The sequence below is a fragment of the Durio zibethinus genome, chromosome 24 (assembly GCF_047325235.1).
Source record: "Durio zibethinus cultivar Kanyao isolate XHJ-2024 chromosome 24, ASM4732523v1, whole genome shotgun sequence".
Lineage (NCBI taxonomy): Eukaryota > Viridiplantae > Streptophyta > Magnoliopsida > Malvales > Malvaceae > Durio > Durio zibethinus.
This window is the reverse complement of record NC_143185.1, coordinates 12,066,487-12,090,775: the sequence shown is the minus strand read 5'-3', so window position 1 is coordinate 12,090,775 and position 24,289 is coordinate 12,066,487. Positions and strand designations below refer to the sequence as shown.

Sequence of the window (24,289 nt, the reverse complement as noted above, 5' to 3'; positions counted from 1 at the left end):
GTTTGTGCATAATATATAAAAATAAGTTAGCACATAGTTAATCATATCAAGCACCAATATCGATCTGACAAATGACATCAAAATACAAACAGCATCCCGCAAATTCCTTGGGGCATTCATGAATCCTCCTAAAAATGCATCTAAAGCGGATAAGTATGAAAAGTTAAAATCGCACAAATGGTTTTTATATCACAATTTGAAATTATGCAAATTGCTTTAATGCTCATAATTGTTCAGAAACGAAATTTTGATATTTTAAGTTCGAAAATCCTTCATAACTTACGCTTAACACTGTGGAAAGTTAAAACCAACGCAAGTTATCATGTTTTTGTGTTTTGAACAAGTTTAAAACATTTGATTCAAGACATTCATTTCCATTTAAAAAACTTGCTCAAACAATATTTCATCCTTTTGAAGCTCAACTCCAGCAGAAATGGTTTTCAAAGCAAAACATAAAAACTTTAGAAACATTGAGATTTGAGTTTGTGCATAATATATAAAAACAAGTTAGGACACAGTTAATCGCATCAAGCGTGCATAACGATTTTACAAATGACATCCAAATATCAACAGCATCCCGTAAATTCCCTGGGGCATTAATGAATCCTCCTAAAAATGCATTTGAAGCAAGTATGAAAAATTAAAATCGTGCAAATAGTTTTTATATCGTAATTTGAAATTGTGCAAATGGTTTTGATGCACATAATTGTTTAGAAATGAAATTTTGATGTTTTAAGCTCCAAAATCATTCGTAACTTATACTTAACACTGTGAAAAGTTAAAACCAATACAAGTTATCATGTCTCTGTGTTTGAGTAAGCTTAAAACATTGGAAAGATATTCATTTCCATTTAAAAAACTTGCTCAAACAATATTTCATACTTTTAAGGCTCGGCTCCAGCAAAAATGATTTTCAAAGCAAAACATAAAAGCTTTGGAAACATTGAGCTTTGGGTTTGTGCATAATATATAAAAACAAGTTAGCACACAGCTAATTGCATCAAGCGACAATAACAATTTGACAAATAACATCCAAAAATCAACAGCATCCCGCAAATTCCCTTTGGCATTCATGAATTCTCTTAAAAATGCATCTAAAGCAAATAAGGATGAAAAATTAAAGTCATGCAAATGATTTTTATATCTGAATTTGAAATTGTGCAGATAATTTTTATGCCCATAATTGTTTAGAAACGAAATGTTGATATTTTAAGCTTCAAAATCATTCGTAACTTAAACTTAACACTGTGAAAAGTTAAAACCAATGCAAGTTTTCATGTTTTTGTGTTTGAGCAAGTTTAAAACATTCAATTCAATATATTCATTTCTATTTTAAAAACTTGCTTAAGCAATATTTCATACTTTTAAAGCTCGGCTCTAGCAAAAATAGTTTTCAAAGTGAAACAAAAAAGCCTAAAAAAATTCAGCTTTGAGTTTGTGCATAATATATAAAAACAAGTTAGCACATAGTTAATTGCATTAAGCATGAATAACAAATTCACAAATGAAATCTAAATATCAACAGCATCCCGCAAATTCCCTAAGGCATTCATGAATCCTCCTAAAAATGCATATAAAGCAAATAAGTATGAAAAATTAAAATCATGCAAATGATTTTATATCGCAATTGAAAATTGTACAAATGGCTTTTATGCCCATAATTATTCAGAAACGAAAATTTGATGTTTTAAACTCCAAAATCCATCGTAACTTACACTTAACACTATGAAAAGTTAAAATTAATGCAAGTTGTCATGTTTCTGTGTTCGAGTAAGTTTAAAACATTCGATTCAAAATATTCATTTTCATCTAAAAAACTAGCTTAAAAAATATTTCATACTTTTAAAGCTTGGCTCCAACAGAAATGATTTTCAAAGCAAAACATAAAAGCTTCAAAAACATTGAGCTTTGAGTTTATACATAATATATAAAAACAAGTTAGCACACAGTTAATCACATCAAGCGGCAATAATAATTTCGCAAATGACATTCAAATATCATCCCACAAATTTCCTGGGGCATTCATAAATCCTCCTAAAAATGCATCTAAAGTGAGTCAGTATTAAAGGTTAAAATCGTGGAAATGATTTTTATATCGCAATCTGAAATTATGCAAATGATTTTTATGCCCATAATTGTTTAGAAACGAAATTTTGATGTTTTAATTTTGATGTAAAAAATCTTTCATAACTTACACTTAACATTGTGAAAAATTAACAGTGATTTATCTTAATTGATTCACATTCAACATATAACTCATTATAAGTATATTATAATTTATCAAATGTATATGAATTTGAATCAATAGAATTAGAAGTTATCTCCGGATCTTTAAAGGCCATGAGACATGGTTCATTTTGGTTGGATTGTTGTCTTGCATGTATTTCATCCAACTTCTTTCATATCTCATTTGAGTTTGAACACTTTGATACCAAGTTGAAGTTATGAGAGTCAAAAACTCCATATAATAAACACTTGACCTTGGCATTATCATCACTTTTCTCATGTAGTTTGCATCATTTGAAAGAATTTCAAGCCATTTCTTTATTACATTTCAAACTCTAAAATCTTGGACCATTATGGACACCTTCATCTTTATTTTTCATTCACAAATTTTAAATTTATCAACCATAATAGCTTTGAGGACTTTTTCAATATTTTTTTAACTTAAATTGAGCCATTTGATTTTTGCTCAAGGTGGTTAAATCTATAAAAAAAAAACCAAAGCTCTAATACCAATTGTTAACTTTCTAAGTGAGATGATATTCAAGAAAAAGGTGAATTGGATCTTTTTAAATTTTTTCTCGAAACTACATTTGTATATAATTGAATAGAAACTAAAACCAATATAAAAATATAACACAAATAATAATAAATTGATAAACTAGAAGCAAATATAAACTATAATCAAAATAAAAAGATATAGATAGAGAAATCAAACACAAAGATTTATTAAAGTTAAATCTTTTTTCATAAGGCACCTATGTCCTCTCTTTTGGTTATCTATACCAATGTTTCAATCACTAATCTTGAATTAAGAAAACAACCCTATCTTTTTTTTCCTAACGTTTAAGATAAAAACATCTACCCTTACACACTCAAAAAGATACATCACTTCTTACTTACAAGATAACCCAAATAATTTTTGTAAAATAAAATACCTCACAAGGTTGAGTGTTTACCTAATGAAGTACCAAAAAAATGATAAATGAAACACAACAATATTTTGGATACAAAAAATACAAAAGATATTGAATTTAAGCTTTAAAACTCTTGATTTTTTTAATAGAATGAAAATATAACTTATTTGATTTTACTTTCTTGATTCATCAACCTTCTTGATGTGTTGAAATTCTCAATTTATAGTGAAATTGAAAAACTCGAAGATGGTATGGAGTAAAAAAAAAACATTGAAGCTTGAAAAACTAACCATTGAAGCTTTTCTAGACATAAAAGATCAATTGGTTTTGATAAAGGATCAATCATGTACCTTAACCGATCAATCATTTCTTGTAAAAGATTGATCCTTTTTGGTGTTTTTCAAATCCATTTTATTTTTATAAGAACAAGAATTAATCCATTATAAAAAAGGATCGATTGGTTTAGTCAGAGGATTGATCTTGTAACCTAAGAGATCGATCCTATAACCTAATAGACAAATCTAGTCAAGCTAGGTGATTATATTCTATTTTATACTTTACTCACTAATTTGATCGTACCTTAAGTAATGTATTTCCATATAAAAAAAACTGTTTAAAGATTTAAAAACTAAACTTAAAAAATTTTTTATCCATATAAAATTCAATTATAGTGAATTTTCAAATCTACTCATTGTGCAATTTTTAAATAATTACAAAATGCTTAGTAAAAAATCAAAATCTTTAAAAAATTTGAATGTTAATTTTGTTTGATCCATTAGAAAGTATACTTAAAGAGCTTTTCAACCATATAAAATTCAAATATTAAAGCTTTGTGAATTAATACAAAAAAATTAAAAAAATTCAATGTTAGAAAACTTTGTTGTAGTAAAAAAAATTTGTTTAAACTTTGAAAATCATTTTATTTATTTTGTACCAAAATAATAAAACCTAAAAACATGTACTAAATAAATCTTTTTCAAAATCTTGATCAAGCTTATTTAGCTTAATGTTTTATCATTTCAAAATAAAAATCAATTAAAGGCTAACAATCTCTTTTTTTAATATGACAAAACTTAAAGATAAATTTACTTGATAAAAAAAATTTATTTTAAGACATTTTAAGATTTTTAAAAAACATTTTGAAACTTTTCTCTTCAAATTTTGCATGAGAAAATTCTCCTTTAATTAATGTATCATAATCCAACACAATTCAACAAATATATGTTAATTAAATATATCAAATAAACACAATCAAACATATACATGTCAAGCACAAGCAAATTTATCAATGATATTTCTCTCCCTTTTTGTCATAGCAAAAAGATGAGCAAATAAACACAAAAAAAAAGTTATATTAAAACTCTTATACCAAATACTATATACATATAAGAATAAATATTTATAAATTCCTATTTTGTCATTGTAAAAAAAAAAAAAAAATCAATTCAAGACGAGACAAAATGCTTGATACCAATAATACTAAGAGTATTTTAAATGCATGTAATCAGTATAATATACACAATAAATTTCACATACATATATTCAAGTACAAAAACATAAGTGCATCCAATTAAAATGTTATAGCACAAAATCATTCATTCAACCTAACCACATGAAATTTATGAGCAAAAAAAATAATAAATGATATATAAGCTACTCATAAATCATGTTATCATAAGATGTACTTAGAATTTAAAACATTAATAACAATTAAGTATAAATTTAAGCACATGCATAGAAACTCATATCAATTGTTAAAGATATATTATCACAAAACATACCAATTGTTATCAAAAAACAAATCAAACAAAATTATATTCTAAGATTTTTTCTCTTTTTTAAAATAAGGTAAATCAATTTAAGACAATATGAAAGGTACAACCTATATCAATGATAGGTACATAAACAAATGTCAATGAAAGTTGAAAAATTCTTTAGCAATTTACCAATTGTTAGTTATTTTATTCACAAACTTTTAACGATCACAATATATTTCAAGCATATGAAAATGTTCAATCAATACATGTATAATAACATTCTTTCATAAACGTATCCTATCTAAAACAAATATTTAATCATATTATAATAAATAATTATACAATCATGATTTTCAAATATAATTAACACATACGTTATAGTAAAAAAATAATGAAAGCATAATTATTTAAATATAATCCAAATTATTTCAATATAAAACAATATTTTTAATCCAAACATATGCAAGTACATAAATACAATCAAACATTTTTCAATAAAATCATACAAACACATGCAAAAACATTTCAAATTACATATAACAGTATACCAATAAAATACAAATATTTAGACATAATGTGGTACATGCTATCTCAATGATTTCAATCAATGAATATGTTTAAAAAAATCAATCTATTTAACTCATATCAATGTTCAAGACTCAAACGAATATTCATGTAATAAAAACTATTAATTAAAGCAATCAAAAAATAAACATGTATATTAATCAATCCAAGCATTTAACAAAATTAAGACAAATTCTATCAAGTCATTTGATAATTAATTTGTATATATTGTTCACAAATAATATCTCATTTTTGCATATATCAGATAAGCATTTATCAAACCATGTATTAAACATTATAAATCATAAGCACATAACATAGATTCAATACAATTACCTCCATCCTTATTAAGTTATGATGTTATGCTCATTGTAGTTGAGTGAAGCTTTGAATCCTCCATTTTCACATTTTTAAGCTAGTCTTTGATGCATTTAAGCTTGATTGATGAAGATGATTTGCTTTACTTGTTCCACTTAAAATCCCAAAAATGTTAGTTCATGCTTATTTCAAGTTCTCCTACTATAAACTTAAAAAAATTTCTTGACAATATTTTCATTAGAAACATCAAGAAAATCAATTGATAAAAATTATACCAATTGTTCGAAATAAATTTCATATTCTAAATCATTATAGACAAATGAAATTTTGTTCACTAAACCCAATTTTTCAATTAGAAAAGAGATATGTGCATGTGTGTGTGTGTGTGTATATATATGAACTTACTAAAAATCATGTATCAAGTTAAGCATCATATATCACAATATTATCACTAAAGTTAAAGTTCCTATGCAATATACAAAAATCAAACCTTTTAGATTATTTATGAACACAAAATGAACATATTCAATATTCATATATATTCAGTAAATCACCAAGAAATATGTCAAAAACCAATTAAAGCCCTATAAAATTCAAAAAACTCAAAAAAGACATACTTATCATCAAAACATAATTAAGAAAATTTCACCACAAAAGCATAAATATATCTACACAAATTATAGGCCATAATCAACAATGATTTAAGACAAACATAAGCATTATAAGAAAATCACTTACTTAATTCATGTTGCAACCATATCAAGTAAAGCTCAATCATATTCATATAAGCACACATGACATGAACAATAAATGAGCCAATAATATATTTTAGTTAAGATAAATTAGCTAATCATGCATCAAATTAAAATCACAAATCAAGAAATAAGTCAAGTAACCACAAGAGCATATTTTAAAATATTTCATTGCAATCAAATAAATTGTAACATAACAATCAAGCATAAAATATATTTCAAAATTTTCACAAAAAATCAAGAAATAATCAATTTAGCATTTTTCAATAATCAAGCTCAATCCATTTATTAACAATGGCCATGTGCAGTGGATAATCAAATATGACACCATCTTGGACAAAAAGGCAAAATGTAGGCATTCCACTCACCTGCAGCATACATAATTGCACAATTAGCATAACAAAGATAAAGAATATTGACATTTTCCCAAAAGAATTACTCATCTCGATTACATTCCTCCAAGTATTATCCCCTATTGGTTTTACTAATTATTTAAATGATTATTATGACAGATGACAATTTAAAATGGTGGAAGTCTACCTTCAACTATTGTTTCTTTTCCTCTTCAATGTTCATAGAACTTATAGAATGTTATTTTTGCAAATAATATATGAAAATCTGCAACTAAATCACTCTAATATAAACATTTTATCAGTTCCTTACAACGCTAATATTTCTAAAGTGTAAAACATAAATTACCTTTTATTGTGCTAGTAGCTCTTTAGGTGAATTATTTGCACAAAAGATGAAATACATGAAAAGCAAGGATATTTTAAGATTTCTAAAGATTCTTGGTTGTTCCCTTCAAGTGTTTTTGAAATTTTCATTTTTGGCATCTTTAGTTGTTATGTTTCCAAAACTCTTGGTCCACAATAAAAATTAGTTCAATTTACAACAAGCATTTTTAACAATTTTTTAGTTCATTCTACAATATCAAAACACTTAACTATTAGCACGATAACCTACTTATTCATGGCATATGGATTCAATTGATGCATGAAGAGAAGTGATGAAGCAGTAGAGAATTAGAAAAACATGTACAATACACAAATGTTTGGTAGGATTACGCAAACTTTTTCAAAACCATTTCTACATTTAGCATCCTCATGGATCACGTAAAAAAGTATTGAAACCCCATTCCATTTATGCAACCCAATACAACAAATGTTGCTGTAGAAGAGATAGGGGACTTAAAGCGGACATCATAATTCTAGGATGGATAAATGATTATAAGTCGAAGGATACTCAATGTGACTCAAAGAAGAGTTATAGAACATACATCTTCACCAATGGTGATAGCCTCAGGATAAACGCCATGAATCATATGATTAACCAGCATCAGATAGACAACAGCATCTACATCAATTGCATATCTGAAGTACTCATTGTAGTTTCCAATAAATGCTACCTATAGCAAGTTCAAAAAAACAAAACTTAAGCTGGGATAATACATTATAAAGATGCAATGACACTAAAAACCTTTAGTCCTCGAGAGAATTTAGTTAAGAAACAAACATTGAGAAATGATGCTTCACCACTTACAAAAGCCAAATGTTACATCAGTTCTACTTCTCTATATAACATAAAGTCAAAAATTTGATAATTAACATCTAAACATGCAAGTAACTTATTATATAACACCAAGCAAAATAGAAAATCTACAAACTCATTCTGATATTACCTGCAACCCATGATAGGTGTACATCATTGAAGTCACAACATCAAATTTGAACCCATCAACTTCTATTCTTCTAGCCACCATCTTGCATTTGAAAGAAGAAACCTTTGTACCTAAAGCAACAAGTAAAAATTAATATTTACACACAATAAGATGGAAGGAAGCCAAAATCATTCAACAAGCTATTGTTTAAGAGAAGTTTCAGTAGAAGTACATACTTCCCAGCTTCCATAATTAAAAAAGTGAGAATCCCACATCCAATGGTGACTTCTTAACCCCGAGTGGAAGTAATGAGCATCGATTCCATCAAACATGTTCAATCCATCTAACACATTATTAGATGCATGGCTGTATTTGTCAAACATCAGTCAGATACAAAGATGGATGACAAAATTAATTAATAACTTAATTTAACTAAAGAATAAAAATTAACTGAGACTTATAGCAAAAGATTACTTACTCAAAGCAAATACTCGAATAAAAATTTGCTACAGCTTAGAAAAGAATTTAACATTAATGACATGCAAAAGATAAAACTTTCATTGTAAACAATATAGTAAGATTCCATTTGGTAGTTGTTTTTGCTACTAGCTTCTTGCTTCCAAAAGCAGAAAGTAGATTTGGATAGAAAAGAGAATAATACTTTAAAAGAAGTAAAAATAAAAAAAATAATCTCTTGTAGAACAAAATACTATGATTCCTCTTTTAGTATAACAATTATACTACAAATTCTACTCATTTAATCATATATATTTTCAAACAATTATGACTTTGCTTTTTCCCTTTTAGGTTTGTTCTTTAGAAACCTTTTAGGAAGCCAAAAGCAACTAGAAAAAACATAGTAAGAGTAAGGACTAACAACAGCCTAAATTCTCATGACCATTTTTGCATCAAGTCTACTGGAAGAATGACCATACAGTCTAAATAGGAAAAAAAGAAGAAAAAGAGTTCATATTTTCATTTTTGGTATGAAAAAGCTGGGAAAAACCGTTTGCACAAAAACTGTAACAACAAATAAAGCTGAAGGCTGTGTTTTTCCCACAAAAACTGTAACAACAAATAAAGCTGAAGGCTGTGTTTCTAGAAATGATATTCTCCTGCAAGTCCAATTATTACCTGTGCACAATATCCACAATAACAAGTAAACCCAACTTATGAGCCCTATCTATCAGTGACTTAAGATCATCAGGGGTTCCAAAACGACTACTTGGTGCAAAGAAGTTTGTCACATGATACCTGCAACATATTAATGCAACTTGTTAAAAGTAGAAGAGGTTAGTTTCCATAACCAAAACTAAATTCTGAAGAAATATTTCTGTTTACATCCAAAACATAACATTTTAGTACAAGTTAACAAACATAAACAGCAACAAATAAAGATAAGCTGATATTTTGATGGAGATAATACCCAAATCAAGCATAATATAAGTGCTCTTGAACAACCATGATTTGAACAGCATTATATCCAAGTCTTCTAATGCGGGGAAGCACATCATCTCTAAAGTTGGCATATGTGTTAATTATTGGCTCCTGCATCTCAGAGTTGATAATATTAAGAAAACTAGGAAATGGATTAACCATACCAAAGTGTACCATGGAAGATAAAGTCTAAAGGTGTTTATGGGACAAATTTTCTTTGAATGACAGTATGATGAAAACTAGAGATAAATTTCGGTTTAATTGCAAATTTAGGCTTCTTATTTAGTATAATCCAAATGGAAGGATTTCCTTTAACCAAAGAACACAAAAAGTAGGCCGTATGCACCTATGTGGCTTTTTGCTAGCTTAATTTGACAGATTTTCTCTTTAAGAGAGGCCACCCTGCCTATGGGATGCAAGAAAGTTCCATTTCAAAGTTTACAGGCCTTTCCAGACAGCTATATCATTTGATGCTCTTAAAGATGTTCAATGCAAGTCAAAATGTTTCTCTATCTTCCTTTTGTTTTTTTTTTTTTTTTTTGGGATGGGGAGGGGAGGTAAAATTGATAGTTTAAATACAAATACTAAGATAAATTTTCCTTTAAAATGTATTGTCTTATAAAACCTCCTACTTCACTTTTGAGTCTTAAAACCTTGCAGGAACACTTCATAGGAAAGGTTGAAAGAAATAACATAAAAAATATGATCACACACATGATAGTATTTAATGAAGCTTTTTATCAAACTTAAGGTTTCCTCTTTTAAGATTAAATAAATCAAGGAAATGCAATTCAGAATAGAGACAGAAGAGTTGAAAAACAATTTGCAACATGCAAGGGAAAGGAATATGCATACAATGCTACCCATTCCAACATGTGATTCATAGACTTAAGTGATTTTAGTCCTTTTGGCTGGGGGTATTTGTATACATGATTTTCCTGTTATGGTATAAAAATCATTAGTCAGGATAAAGAGTACAAAAATTTGAGATAAGACACATATTACAAACTAAACTAAGTTGACTGTGTTGTGCAGTGATTAAACTTGAACAAGCGAGAACACAATTTAGAAACTGACTTCATATATGAAAAAGAACCAATCAAAATTGTTTTCTTAAAAACCTTTAAGGGCATTGATGTTAATATTAACGTTATAAAGGCAGACGTTCATCAAAACAACCTACTCTAAGAAGAATAAGAAATTCATTATTTGTTTGTATATCAATTAATCATATTTGTGTGCAGGCATGCATGCATGCTTTTTTAATGTATCCTCACACACATGCAGTCATTTTAAAATTATCATAAACATTAGTTGGTATTTCTAATTTTCCCCAAGCTCCAAATATTTCAGCTGCTTATAGTTTGAAAAAAATAGGTTATCTAATCTTTCCAACAAAACCAAAAGATCAAACAACCACTAATTATACCTCTTCCAGCCAATTATAGTATATTCCGTTGTATGGGATTTCACCTGGTGCTTGATCAGAGAACTTGATCCAAGCAAGAATGGAGTCCTTAATCCCAAATGGAGTTTCCATACAAATCTACAATCATATTTTCAAAAAGTTAAAATGGACACATGGAAAAAGAGGTTTCGATGAATGATAATTGACATGATCATAACAGTCCACCAAAAAAATAATTTTTTTCCATCTTCATCCTTTCTTTCTCCCTTCCTTTTAGGACAGGAATTAGTTGGATTTAAACTCAGCTACCTTGAATAATTTTGCTTGACTTAAAGACCGCCCCACTAAATACTTCAATGCCATTATGTCATGAATTCTAGTAATTAATTATCGTGAACATTGTACTACAACCAACGATTTATTCAAACCATATACACATGCAATAGGATCAGTGTTAAAAAAAAGCATCACTTAAAGGTTCCCGGTCCACAGATCATGATCAAAAGGTTAAATACCTTGTTGATCTACAGGGAAAGAGACGCAAGTTTTAATAGTTTCTTTTTACTCTGACTTAAAAAGTGGAAAAAGAAAATAATAAACAAGTAGCATTTGAATGTAAGCACAATAAGTATCAAGAGCCAAACTTATCTTCATCTACAGGTAATTTACCTTCACTTGAGAACCATGGGGAATTGGTGGTGAACCATAAGCATTATTAGCCAAAATATCTCCCAGACACCAAACTCATTCTGTTAAAAAACAATTAATATTTGTAGAATTAAACAGTAGATGTTATTTAAATATAGAAATAGACAATAGATCACTGCCAGTGTTAATCAACACCGCTATCTAAGCACTTAGAACACAATCACCTTCCTTTTATACTTGAGATTGCATGGCATTAAATATATGAATTAGTTGATACAATTAATTGTTACATAAGTAAGGTGACTTTTGCACTTAATTATAAAAACTTTGACAACGTTTATCTTCTTAACTTTTCTATTTGGAGCTTTTAAGAATACCAACTGCACCAGACTATACACCCAATCTTTGGTCCATTAAAAAGAATATTCATGCTCACATACATATAAAAAGATTCATGTTTACATTCAGATTTAACATTAAGCTAAGTGTTTTGACAAACCAAACTTAAATAACTTTTAACTTCTTTCGGCATGTGCATTTAGAGAAAGATATAAGCATTGACTTATGAACAGCTGGTATTGCAAATACTACAGTTTCTTAAGGCATACATCTTAGAGCACACGGTTTGAGTCAAAGAGAAAAGCAGGGAAGAATTGATTATTATGACAGATGATAATTTAAAATGGTGGAAGTCTACCTTCAACTATTGTTTCTTTTCCACTTCAATATTAATAGAACTTAAAGAATGTTATTTTTGCAAATAATATATGAAAATCTGCAACCAAATCACCCCAATATAAACATTTTATCAATTAAAAGTTCCTTACTATGCTAATATTTCTAAAGGGTAAAACATAAATTACCTTTTATTGTGCTATTAGCTCTTTAGGTGAATTATTTGCACAAAAGATGAAATATGTGAAAAGCAAGTCTACTGGAAGAATGACCATACAGTCTAAATAGGAAAAGAAGAAGAAGAAGAAAAAGAGTTTATATTTTCATTTTTGGTATGAAAAAGCTGGGAAAAACCGTTTGCACAAAAACTGTAACAACAAATAAAGCTGAAGGCTGTGTTTCTAGAAATGATATTCTCCTGCAAGTCCAATTATTACCTGTGCACAATATCCACAATTACAAGTAGACCCAACTTATGAGCCCTATCTATCAGTGACTTAAGATCATTAGGGGTTCCAAAACGACTGCTTGGTGCAAAGAAGTTTGTCACATGATACCTGCAACTTATTAAATGCAACTTGTTAAAAGTAGAAGAGGTTAGTTTCCATAACCAAAACTAAATTCTGAAGAAATATTTCTGTTTACATCCAAAACATAACATTTTAGTACAAGTTAACAAACATAAACAGCAACAAATAAAGATGAGCTGATATTTCGATGGAGATAATACCCAAATCAAGCATAATATGAGTGCTCTTGAACAACCATGATTTGAACAGCATTATATCCAAGACTTTTAATACGGGGAAGCACATCATCTCTAAAGTTGGCATATGTGTTATTTATTGGCTCCTGCATCTCAGAGTTGATAATATTAAGAAAACTAGGAAATGGATTAACCATACCAAAGTGTACCATGGAAGATAAAGTCTAAAGGTGTTTATGGGACAAATTTTCTTTGAATGACAGTATGATGAAAACTAGAGATAAATTTCGGTTTAACTGCAAATTTAGGCTTCTTAATGGGTTTTAGAAATGGGTGAAGAATCATAATGAAATGCAATCAAACCAACTTCTACGTTATTGATTTTAAACTGCCATTTAAAATATTTCTATACACAAAGCAGTTAACAAATATCCAAGTCACTAGCTGTTTGGCATTTGCATTATCATTAACTAAAGTAATACTCATTATTTAGTATAATTCAAATGGAAGGACTTCCTTTAACCAAAGAACATGAAAAGTAGGCCGTATACACCTACGTGGCTCTTTGCTAGCTTAATTTGACAGATTTTCTCTTTAAGAGAGGCCACCCTGCCTATGGGATGTAGGAAAGTTCCATTTCAAAATTTACAGGCCTTTCCAGACAGCTATACTGTTTGATGCTCTTAAAGATGTTCAACACAAGCCAAAATGTCTCTCTATCTTCCTTTTTTTTTTTTTTTGGGGGGGGGGGGGGGGTGTAAAATTGATAGTTTAAATACAGATACTAAGATAAGTTTTCTTGTAAAATGTATTGTCTTATAAAACCTCTTGCTTTACTGTTCAGTCTCAAAACCTTGCAAGAACACTTCATAGGAAGGGTTGAAAGAAATAGCATAAAAAATATGATCCCACACATGATAGCATTTAATGAAGCTTTTTATCAAACTTAAGGTTTCCTTTTTTAAGATTAAATAAATCAAGGAAATGCAATTCAGTGCAGATACAGAAGAGTTGAATAACAATTTGCTACATGCAAGGGAAAGAAAGATGCATACTATGCTACTCATTCCGACATGTGATTCATGAACTTATGTGATTTTGGTTTTTTTGGCTGGCGGTGTTTGAATACATACTTTTCCTATTATAGTATAAAAATCATTAGTCAAGTTAGAGAGTACAAAAATTTGAGATAAGACACATATTACAGACTAAACTAAGTTGACTGTGCTGTGCAGTGATTAAACTTGAACAAGCGATAACACAATTTAGAAACTGACTTCATATATGAAAAAGAACCAATCAAAATTGTTTTCTTAAAAACCTTTAAGGGCATTGCTCTTAATATTAATGTTATAAAAGAAGACGTTCATCAAAACAACCTACTCTAAGATGAATAAGAAATTCATTATTTGTTTATATAATCAATTAATCATATTTGTGTGCAGGCATGCATGCTTTTGTCTATGTATCTTCATACACATGCAGTCATTTTAAAATTATCATAAACATTAATTGGTATTTCTGATTTTCCCCAAGCTCCAAATATTTCAGCTGCTTATAGTTTGAAAAGAATAAGTTATCTAATTTTCCCAACAAAACCAAAAGAGCAAATAGCCACCAACTATACCTCTTTTGGCAGATCATAGTATATTCCGTTGTATGGGATTTCACCCGGTGCTTGAACAGAGAACTTGATCCAAGCAGGAATGGAGTCCTTAATCCTAGATGGAGTTTCCATATGAGTCTAGAATTATGTGGTCAAAAACTTAAAATGTACACTTGGAAAAAGAGGTTTGGATGAATGATAATTGACATGATCATAACAGTCCACCAGAAAAATGGTTTTTCTTTCATCTTCATCTTTCCTTTCTTTCTCCCTTCCTTTTAGGATGGGAGTTAGTTGGATTTGAACTCAGCTACCTTGAATGATTTTGCTTGACTTGGAGACCACCCCACTAAATACTTCAATGCCTTTATGTCATGAATTCTAGTAATTAATTATTGTGAAGGTTTTAGTACAACCAATGATTTAGTCAAACCATATACACATGCAATAGGATCAATGTTAAAAAGAAGCATCATACTTAAAGGTTCCTGGTCCACAGATCATGATCAAAAGGCTAAACACCTTGTTGATCTACAGGGAAAGAGTTGCAAGTTTTTATAGTTTCTTTTTACTTTGACTTAAAAAGTGGAAAAAGGAAATAATAAACAAGTAACATTTGAATGTAAGCACAATAAGTTTCACGAGCCAAACTTATGTTCATCTACAGGTAATTTACCTTCACTTGAGAACCATGGGGAATTGGTGGTGAACCGTCAACATTATTAGGCCAAAAGATCTCCAGACACCAAACTCATTCTGTTAAAAAACAATTAATATTTGTAGAATTAAACACTAGATGTTATTTAAATATAGAAGTAGACAATAGATCACTACCAATGTAAATCAACACAGCTTTCTAAGTACTTAGAACACAGTCACCTTCCCTTTTATACTTGAGACTGCATGGCATAAAATATATGAATTAGCTGATACAATTAATTGTTACATAAGCAAGGTGGCTTTTGCACTTAATTATAAAAACTTTGACAACGTTTATCTTCTTAACTTTTCTATTTGGAGCTTTTAAGAATATCAACTGCACCAGACTATACACCTAATCTTTGGTCCATTAAGAAAAATATTCATGCCCACATACATATAAAAAGACCCATATTTACATTCAGATTTAACATTAAGCTAAGTGTTTTGACAAACAAACTTAAATAACTTTCAACTTTTTTCAGCATGTGCATTTACAGAAGATACAAGCATTGACTTATGAACAGCTGGTATTGCAAATCCTACAGTTTCTTAAGGCATACCTCTTAGAGCACATGGGTCAGAGTAAAAAAGAAAAGAAGAGGAGAATTGATTATTATGACAGATGACATTTTAAGATGGTGGAAGTCTACCTTCAACTATTGTTTCTTTTCCTTTTCAATATTCATAGAACTTAAAGAATGTTATTTTTGCAAATAATATATGAAAATCTGCAACTAAATCACTCCAATATAAACATTTTATCTATTAAATGTTCCTTACTATGCTAATATTTCTAAAGGGTAAAACATAAATTACCTTTTATTGTGCTAGTAGCTCTTTAGGTGAATTATCTGCACAAAAGATAAAATATGTGAAAAGCAAGGATATTTTAAGATTTCTAGAGATGCTTGTTTGTTCCCTTCAAGTGTTTTTGGAATTTTCATTTTTGGCATCTTTAGTTGCTATGTTTCCAAAACTCTTGGTCTACAATAAAAATTAGTTCAATTTACAACAAGCATTTTTAACAATTCTTTAGTTCATTCTACAATATCAAAACACTTAACTACTAGCAAGGTAACCTACTTATTCATGGCATATGGATTCAATTGATGCATGAAGAGAAGTGATGCAGCAGTAGAGAATTAGAAAAACATGTACAATACACAAATGTTGGTAAGCTTCACACACAAGTACGTGTGCAAACTTTTTCAAAACCATTTCTACACTTAGCATCTTCACAGATCACATAAAAAAGTATTGAAACCCCATTCCATTTACGCAACCCAGTTCAACAAGTATTGTTGTAGAAGAGATAGGGGACTTAAAGCAGATATCATAATTCTGGAACAGATAAACGATTATAAATCGAAGTATGCTCAATGTGACTCAAAAAGGAGTTATAGAACATACATCTTCACCAATGGTTACAGCCTCAGGATATAGCCCATGAATCATATGATTAACCAGCATCAGATAGACAACAGCATCAACATCAGTTGCATTTCCGAAGTATTCATTGTAGTTTCTAGTAAATGCTATCTACAGCAAGTTCAAGAAAACAAAGGTTAAGCCGGGATAATACATTATAAAAATGCAATGACACTAAAAACCTTTAGTCCTCAAGAGAATTTAGCTAAGAAACAAACATAGAGAAACGATGCTTCACCACTTACAAGAACCAAATGTTACATCAGTTCTACTTCTCTATATAACATAAAGTCAAAACTTCAATAATTAACATCTAAACATGCGAGTAACTTATTATATAACACCAAGCAGAATAGAAAATTTGCAAACTCACTCAGATATTAATTGCAACCCATGATAAGTGTACATCATTGAAGTCACAACATCAAATCTGAACCCATCAAACTTGTATTCTTCCAGCCACCATTTTGCATTTGAAAGAAGAAACCTTTGTACCTAAAGCAACAAGTAAAAATTAATATTTACACACAATAGGATGGAAGGAAGCCAAAATCTTTCAACAAGCTATTGTTTAAGAGAAGTTTCAATAGAAGTACATACTTCCCAGCTTCCACAATTAAAAAGGTGAGAATCCCACATCCAGTGGTGACCCTTTGACCCCGAGTGGAAGTAATGAGCATTGGTTCCATCAAACATGTTCAATCCATCTAACACATTATTAGATCCATGGCCATATTCGTCAAACATCAGTCAGATACAAAGATGGATGACAAAATTAATTAATAACTTAATTTAACTAAAGAATAAAAATTAACTGAGACTTATAGCAAAAGTTACTTACTCAAAGCAATAGAGCAAATACTTGAATAAAAATTTGCTACAGCTTAGAAAATAATTTAACATTAATGACATGCAAAAGATAAAAACTTTCATTGTAAACAATACAGTAAGATTCCATTTGGTAGTTGTTTTGCTACTAGCTTTTTGCTTCCAGAAGCAGAAAGTACATTTGGGTAGAAAAGACAATAATACTTTAAAACAATTAAAAATAAAAAATATAATCTCTTGTAGAACAAAATATTATGATTCCTCTTTTAATAGAACAATTATACTACAAATTCTATTGCATTTAATCATATATATTTTCAAACAATTATGACTTTGCTTTCTCCCATTTAGGTTTGTTCTTTAGAAACCTTTTAGGAAGCCAAAAACAACTAGAAAAAACATAGTAAGAGTAAGGACCAATAACATCCCAAATTCTCATGGCCTTATTTGCATCAAGTCTACTAGAAGAAGGACAATACAATCTAAGCAAGAAAAAAGAAGAAAAAGAGTTTATATTTTCATTTTTGGTACCAAAAAGCTGGGAAAAATCGTTTGCACAAAAACTGTAACAGCTAATAAAGCTGAAGGGTGTCTTTCTAGAAATGATATTCTCCTGCAAGTCCAATTATTACCTGTGCACAATATCCATAAGAACAAGTAGACCCAACTCATGAGCCCTATCTATCAGTGACTTAAGATCATCAAGGGTTCCAAAATGGTTGCTTGGTGCAAAAAAGTTTGTCACATGATACCTACAACATATTAAATGCAATTTGTTAAAAGTAGAAGAGGTTAGTTTCCATAACCAAAACTAAATTCTGAAGAAATATTTATGTTTATATCCAAAACATAACATTTTAGTACAAGTTAACAAACATAAACAGCAACAAATAAAGATGAGCTGACATTTTGATGGAGATAATAACCAAATCTAGCATAATACCAGTGCTCTTGAATAGCCATGATTTGAACAGCATTATATCCAAGTCTTTTAATGTGGGGAAGCACATTATCTCTAAAGTTGGCATATGTGTTAATTATTGGCTCCTGCATCTCAGAGTTGATAATATTAAGAAAACTAGGAAACGGATTAGCCATATCATAATGTAGCATGGAAGATAAAGACTGAAGGTGTTTGTGGGACAAATTTTCTTGGAATGACAGTATGATGAAAACTAGAGATAAATTTTGGTTTAATTGCAAATTTAGGCTTCTTAATGGGTTTTAGAAATGGGTGAAGAATCATAATAAAATGCAATCGAACCAACTTCCATGTTATTGATTTGAAACTGCTATTTAAGATATTTCTATACATAAAGCAGTTAACAAAGATCCAAGTCACTAGCTATTTGGCATTTGCATTTTCAGTAACTAAAGTAATATTCATTATTTAGTAATACCAGAGAAATGTTTTTTTTTTTTTCATCTTCATCTTTTCTTTCTTTCTCCCTTCTTTTTAGGCCGGAAGTTAGTTGGATTTGAACTTAGCTACCTTGAATAATTTTGCTTGACTCGGAGACCACCCCATTAAATACTTCAATGCCTTTATGTCATGAATTCTAGTAATTAATTATCGAGAAGGTTGTAGTACAAACCAATGATTTATTCAAACCATATACACATGCAATAGGATCAGTGTAAAAAAAAAAAGCATCATACTTAAAAGGTTCCTGGTCCACAGGTCATGATCAAAAGGTTAAATACATTGTTGATCTACAAGGAAAGAGTTGCAAGTTTTTATAGTTTCTTTTTACTGACTTAAAAAGTGGAAAAAGGAAATAATAAACAAGTAGCATTTGAATGTAAGCACAATAACTTTCAAGAGCCAAACTTATATTCATCTATAGGTAGTTTACCTTCACTTGAGAACCATAGGGAGTTGGTGGTGAACTAGCAGCATTATTAGGCCAAAAGATCTCCCAGACACCAAACTCATTCTGTTAGAAAACAATTAATATTTGTAGTATTAAACACTAGATGTTATTTAAATATAGAAATAGACAATAGATCACTGCCAATGTAAATCAACACACATGTTTACATTCAGATTCAACATTAAGCTAAGTGTTTTGACAAACCAAACTTACATAACTTTTAACTTCTTTCAGCATGTGCATTTAAAGAAGATATAAGCATTTACTTATGAATGGCTAGTATTGCGAACACTATAGTTTCTTAGGCATACATCGTAGAGCACATTGGTCTGAGTCAAAGAGAAAAACAGGGGAGACAGTAGCTCATTAAAAGCAACACAAATGATGTGTAGTTCATCAATAGATATAAAATTGCAAGAAAACTGCCTCAGAAACAAAGTGTGGAGTTACTGATATTTTGACTGCACCAACTCCATCTTGTGACTGCATTATTTATGTCATGTATAGAAGGAGAAGATTCAGAAAGCAATCAAAGAAAATCACTTGCAGGTGCACCTACTAAATTATTGCTCAATTATTATGAACTTCACTTAATGTCAAGTAACCCATCAATGGCAGGTCAATTCTTACAGACATGGAAAATATCAATTCAATGCACAAGTGGCATTTATTCTTGCACAAGAAAGCATAACATACCCAGCTCATAATATCTGCATTAGGATTCCAATTGTTAAAATTTCCAATCAGTGTTGCTGACTGAAAAAGAAAACGCGGTAAAAAATCACAAAAATTGAAGAGAAAGCAAAACACCTAGAAGTTAATAAGACTTTTTTTGCATAGAAGTTAGTAAGATTAATGGTTAAAATCTCAAAATGTTAAAATGATGCATAAAAAACCCTAACTCCTAGTGCCCACTCCCTGTAAGTTATTCTTGTCTCACTTAAAGCCAGATGAGATTATATCAAAAAATAGCAATATCAGTTTATCATAAAACAACTTCTAAGACAAAAAAAAAAACATGAATGGAGAATAACATTTTTACTAAAAATTAAAGTTAACAAGACAGCTATTAAGCAATGTAATACAAAGAAATGATAAAGGAAACAAGGATAAGACATTAACAAATAAATAAATAAATAAATAAAATAAACATATAAAAGTGAAATAATAGAGAAAGGACTAATTCTAAGGGCTTTAATAAAATTCTCATTTTTTCCTTGCACCAAAGAACCAAATACTTGCTCCACACTTTGTTAAGCATCAAGGAACTGGTTTTTTTTTTAGATTGATCTGCCTAAATTTTAAACATATAAAGATAAAAGATCTAGAAAATCATGTACACTAATCCCACACAAATCAATCACAAGAATATTCCAACACTAATTTTATTTAATTGAAAATTGCTCATTTGAACTGGAAAGAGTAATAAATCAAAACAAATTACATTTAGCATAAAAAGCAATAACATGCAACCATGGGAGCTACAATTAATATGGAACATTACAGTTATGAAAAATAAGCACATGCTAACAATTAGATATTTGGAAGAATGATAACCTACATGTGAAGCCAAGCTTCTCATAGCCAAGAGAAAATGACTCCAAAACACTTTCATACTTATCAATTTCCTTTAATATTCTTTTGTATTGTGCATACCTATAATTAAATAAGATATACAAGATAATAAAAATGTCAGTGACATATACCTTATCTATAACATCATTAGACAATTCCATATTCATTGATCACTTTGCTAAATAAAAACATTGTAAGAGGGTCGGGTCAGGAGCATCAAACCTGAGTTTTCCCTTTTTTGTATCAAATGCAACATTTTCTCAACAAAAAAGACACACCCGGCCGCTCTCCCCCAACCCAGATCCCGGCGACGGTAGCCGACCCGGCCGCCGTTCGGCGTCAGTTGACTCCAAAATTTCAGCCGTGGACTCCTCTCTTCCTTCTTGTCTCAGATTCAGCCTCTGTTTTTCGCAAATCACCTCATAATAGCTTAGATCTGAAACTTTAACCCGAAATTTTAAACCGCCGTTCACTCCGGTCGTCCTGAAACCAAAGTATGTTGTTTCTCCCTTTCCATCCTTCCTTTCTACCGGTTCAGATCATCCAAAAGTCTCCTCACCCGCGCTGACCTCCATACGCTGCTGTCGCTCCCACCGCCCAAAAAAATAGCTCTTTTCTCTCATTTCAAAAAATCTTAAAAATACTCTCCCAAATCACTCATAAAAACAAAAAAAAAAATCCCATGACCGAAAGCCCTTTTCATCCTCAACGGGCCCTTTTCTGTTTCTTTTTTTTTTTCCCGATGGATTCCTCAGTAGAGGACTGTGGTTGTTTGGAATTTTTTTTTTTTTGGCTTTGTTGGCTTGGCTTTTTGACTTTTTGTTTTTGGATGTGACAGTTGCTATTTATTTGTTGGCAGTTTCGATGGCTATCTCAGTAGGGCTGTGGGTGGTGGGTAGGTGGGAGATGAGAGCTGTTCCTGGGGGGGTGGTTGGGAGATCGACGGGGTTGGGTTGGTGATCGGCTGGCAAAGGAAAGGGAATAGGATGGTGGTGGTTTAAAGTGGGAAGGTATGGTGGTACACATGGTTGCCGGTGGAGGCAATGGCTTGTTGGATTTTTGGCATTGCCTTCTTTGATCCAAAAATTGACCTCAAGAAAAAAATGCCTTTCAAAAGTTTTTTTAGAAAAGATTGGCCTCCTCTCTTGCCTGAATTTTTTGTCAGATCCAGTTCAAATCCCCAATTTTTTTAGATTTGAGAAACACTTTAATTCAAATTTTCGATTTTATGAGATTTGAGAAAGACTTTACAGTTTTTGTGCTGCAAAGTTAGACAACAATACAGTGGGCAATTGACTTGAATTCAATAGTGGATTTTTTTGAATTTTGACTGTTCAGGGTTTTCAAGCTTTCTGTTTTTATTTATTATTATTTTGACCCTTTTTCAAAGAAATTAAAATTAAAAAATAAAATAATAAGAATTCAAAATGAGATAGGGCACACTATTTTATTAAGCCCTCTTAGAATAATTTGGATAAAATAATTTTAAATCCAAATTAATTAGAATGAGATTTAATTTGTTCAATTTATTTGATAATTTAATAAATTCAAAATATTTATTAAGATAATAATTAATTATAATATTTTTTAAATTGAATAGATTCAAATAAAATAAAAATTGTTTAACAAATTATTTTGATTCAATTTTAAATTTAATCTAAACAAAATCTGATAAATACACATTTTTTGTGTCATATGAAATGAATTATTATGTTTTGAAATTGGTCGGTTTATGGTTTATGGTTATGTTTGGCAACAAAATAAATGTTGATTTCAATAATTTCAATCAGTCATATAGCTTAGGATAATGTTGAGGCAAATGCAGTAGAAAATTTTTTTTGCAAAATGAGATAGCCCTGTTTTGTTAAGCTGCCTCAAATATTTTATATTTAGAAGATTAGCATTTGTTTTCATGTTTTGTGCCTTTAAGTAACTTTTATCCAAAGAAACAAGAACAAAACTTTAGACTATTAAATTGCATATAGCTTGAAAAGTCATGAAGCTTGTCACATTTGGAAACTTTAAAATTTTGTTTTTCTTTCTAAGTTTGTACATAACTTTCCATTGTCTTTTTCCTTCATGTAATTTTCTATAATATTATGCTTCGGTCAAGTCACAAACTTGGACCCTTTAAAATAGTCCATGTTGGCCAATTATATTGAATTGTTACCTGGAATGATTTTCTACCTATGTATATTTTATTTTCATTTAGTAAAAGTTAAAGCAAAAGCTATATTTCAATCTATGAAAAGGCAAGCCAGTGATATTTTGACTAAATGTTGTATAGAGCTAGATTGTAAAAGAGAATATAACTTTTTTTTTCATAATGTAGTTAGGGAATCAAAAGCTTTACCTATTAACAATTCTAGATATGATCATTCAATGGATCCAAAATTCAACCAATATGTAAAGTTAGGCAAAGTTTATTCCCTCAAACATTTTCTATATCAAAATCCAATACTACTTTTAAAGGTAACTCCCCAAGAAAACATAGCTGTAAAATTTAGACACAAGATTATTATCAGTGAGATTTATGACAAGCATGGATCACTTCTGATAAAATAGAATTTAGATGAAGATATACCTCTACATATTGCTACAAAGGTAGGTTGGAGAGAAACTGATGAAGATGAAATCATTAGCAAGTTTGAGATTCTGAGAATGGTTAACAAGGAAAACAACATAGTTTTGCATGAAGCTCTCAAGAATGTTCATCTTAAAGTGGTTTAACTCTTGCTAAAGATCGATCCTAAGTTGACTTTTTTAGAAAATTTTGCTGGTGAATTGCCTTTGTATCTTGCTTCCAGAGAAGGAAAGCTAGAGATAGTGAATGAAATTATGACATCAACAAATAAGTTCGTAGCTTATGGGGGTTTGATGGCTAAATAACTTTGCATGCTGCTGTCAGTGAAAGCCATATGGTAATTTTCATATTTGGTTCATTTATTTTCACAAATTTCTCTTACACAACATTGTAGTTCTTGCTGTTTCAAAACTCTTGCAATTCTAATTTCTATACCAAAATAGAGATATTAGATTTTTGCTAAGTATTTCCCTTTGATAATGCTTCTGGTTTGCTTTATCTTAACAAATTTTTTATGTAAACGTAAGGTATCATGCAAGCCCTCCTAAGAGCCAAACCACGTTGATCAAAGAAGTTGACCATCATAGAAGAACCTCTCTCCACTATGCAGCATCTCTAAGAGACCAT

The 24,289-nt window shown here is 29.9% G+C and overlaps 1 protein-coding gene and 1 pseudogene across 5 annotated transcripts; both read right to left on the bottom strand.

Annotated features, from left to right (window-relative positions):
• Nucleotides 1-4,881: 4,881 nt before the first annotated feature.
• Nucleotides 4,882-17,209, bottom strand: LOC149511920 (1,4-alpha-glucan-branching enzyme 2-2, chloroplastic/amyloplastic-like; annotated as a pseudogene). Its single transcript, XR_016333115.1, has 17 exons — nucleotides 17,175-17,209; nucleotides 17,020-17,041; nucleotides 16,784-16,912; nucleotides 16,652-16,714; nucleotides 15,348-15,407; nucleotides 14,693-14,809; nucleotides 13,114-13,211; nucleotides 12,820-12,916; nucleotides 11,706-11,785; nucleotides 11,058-11,174; nucleotides 10,484-10,566; nucleotides 9,618-9,739; nucleotides 9,326-9,445; nucleotides 8,428-8,557; nucleotides 8,213-8,322; nucleotides 7,811-7,939; nucleotides 4,882-6,899 (listed from the first exon to the last, which is right to left on the bottom strand). The product of XR_016333115.1 is annotated as a 1,4-alpha-glucan-branching enzyme 2-2, chloroplastic/amyloplastic-like (transcript).
• On the bottom strand, nucleotides 11,765-22,383 carry LOC149511919 (1,4-alpha-glucan-branching enzyme 1, chloroplastic/amyloplastic-like). 4 transcript variants are annotated; one of them, XM_089753327.1, is made up of 14 exons: nucleotides 21,301-22,378; nucleotides 21,065-21,159; nucleotides 20,200-20,259; nucleotides 19,486-19,566; nucleotides 18,573-18,676; nucleotides 18,262-18,381; nucleotides 17,175-17,296; nucleotides 16,784-16,912; nucleotides 16,190-16,224; nucleotides 15,348-15,427; nucleotides 14,693-14,786; nucleotides 13,090-13,211; nucleotides 12,797-12,916; nucleotides 11,765-11,785 (listed from the first exon to the last, which is right to left on the bottom strand). In XM_089753327.1, exons 2-7 carry the CDS (start codon nucleotides 21,116-21,118, stop codon nucleotides 17,218-17,220), a joined length of 498 nt encoding a protein of 165 aa, XP_089609453.1. In that variant the 5' UTR covers nucleotides 21,119-21,159; nucleotides 21,301-22,378; the 3' UTR covers nucleotides 11,765-11,785; nucleotides 12,797-12,916; nucleotides 13,090-13,211; nucleotides 14,693-14,786; nucleotides 15,348-15,427; nucleotides 16,190-16,224; nucleotides 16,784-16,912; nucleotides 17,175-17,217. The 4 variants fall into 4 exon arrangements, with proteins under 4 accessions (XP_089609453.1, XP_089609456.1, XP_089609455.1 ...); XM_089753330.1 differs by lacking the exon at nucleotides 14,693-14,786 and having other exon boundaries at nucleotides 17,175-17,508; nucleotides 21,301-22,383; XM_089753329.1 differs by lacking the exons at nucleotides 13,090-13,211; nucleotides 14,693-14,786 and having other exon boundaries at nucleotides 11,766-11,785.
• Nucleotides 22,384-24,289: the final 1,906 nt, after the last annotated feature.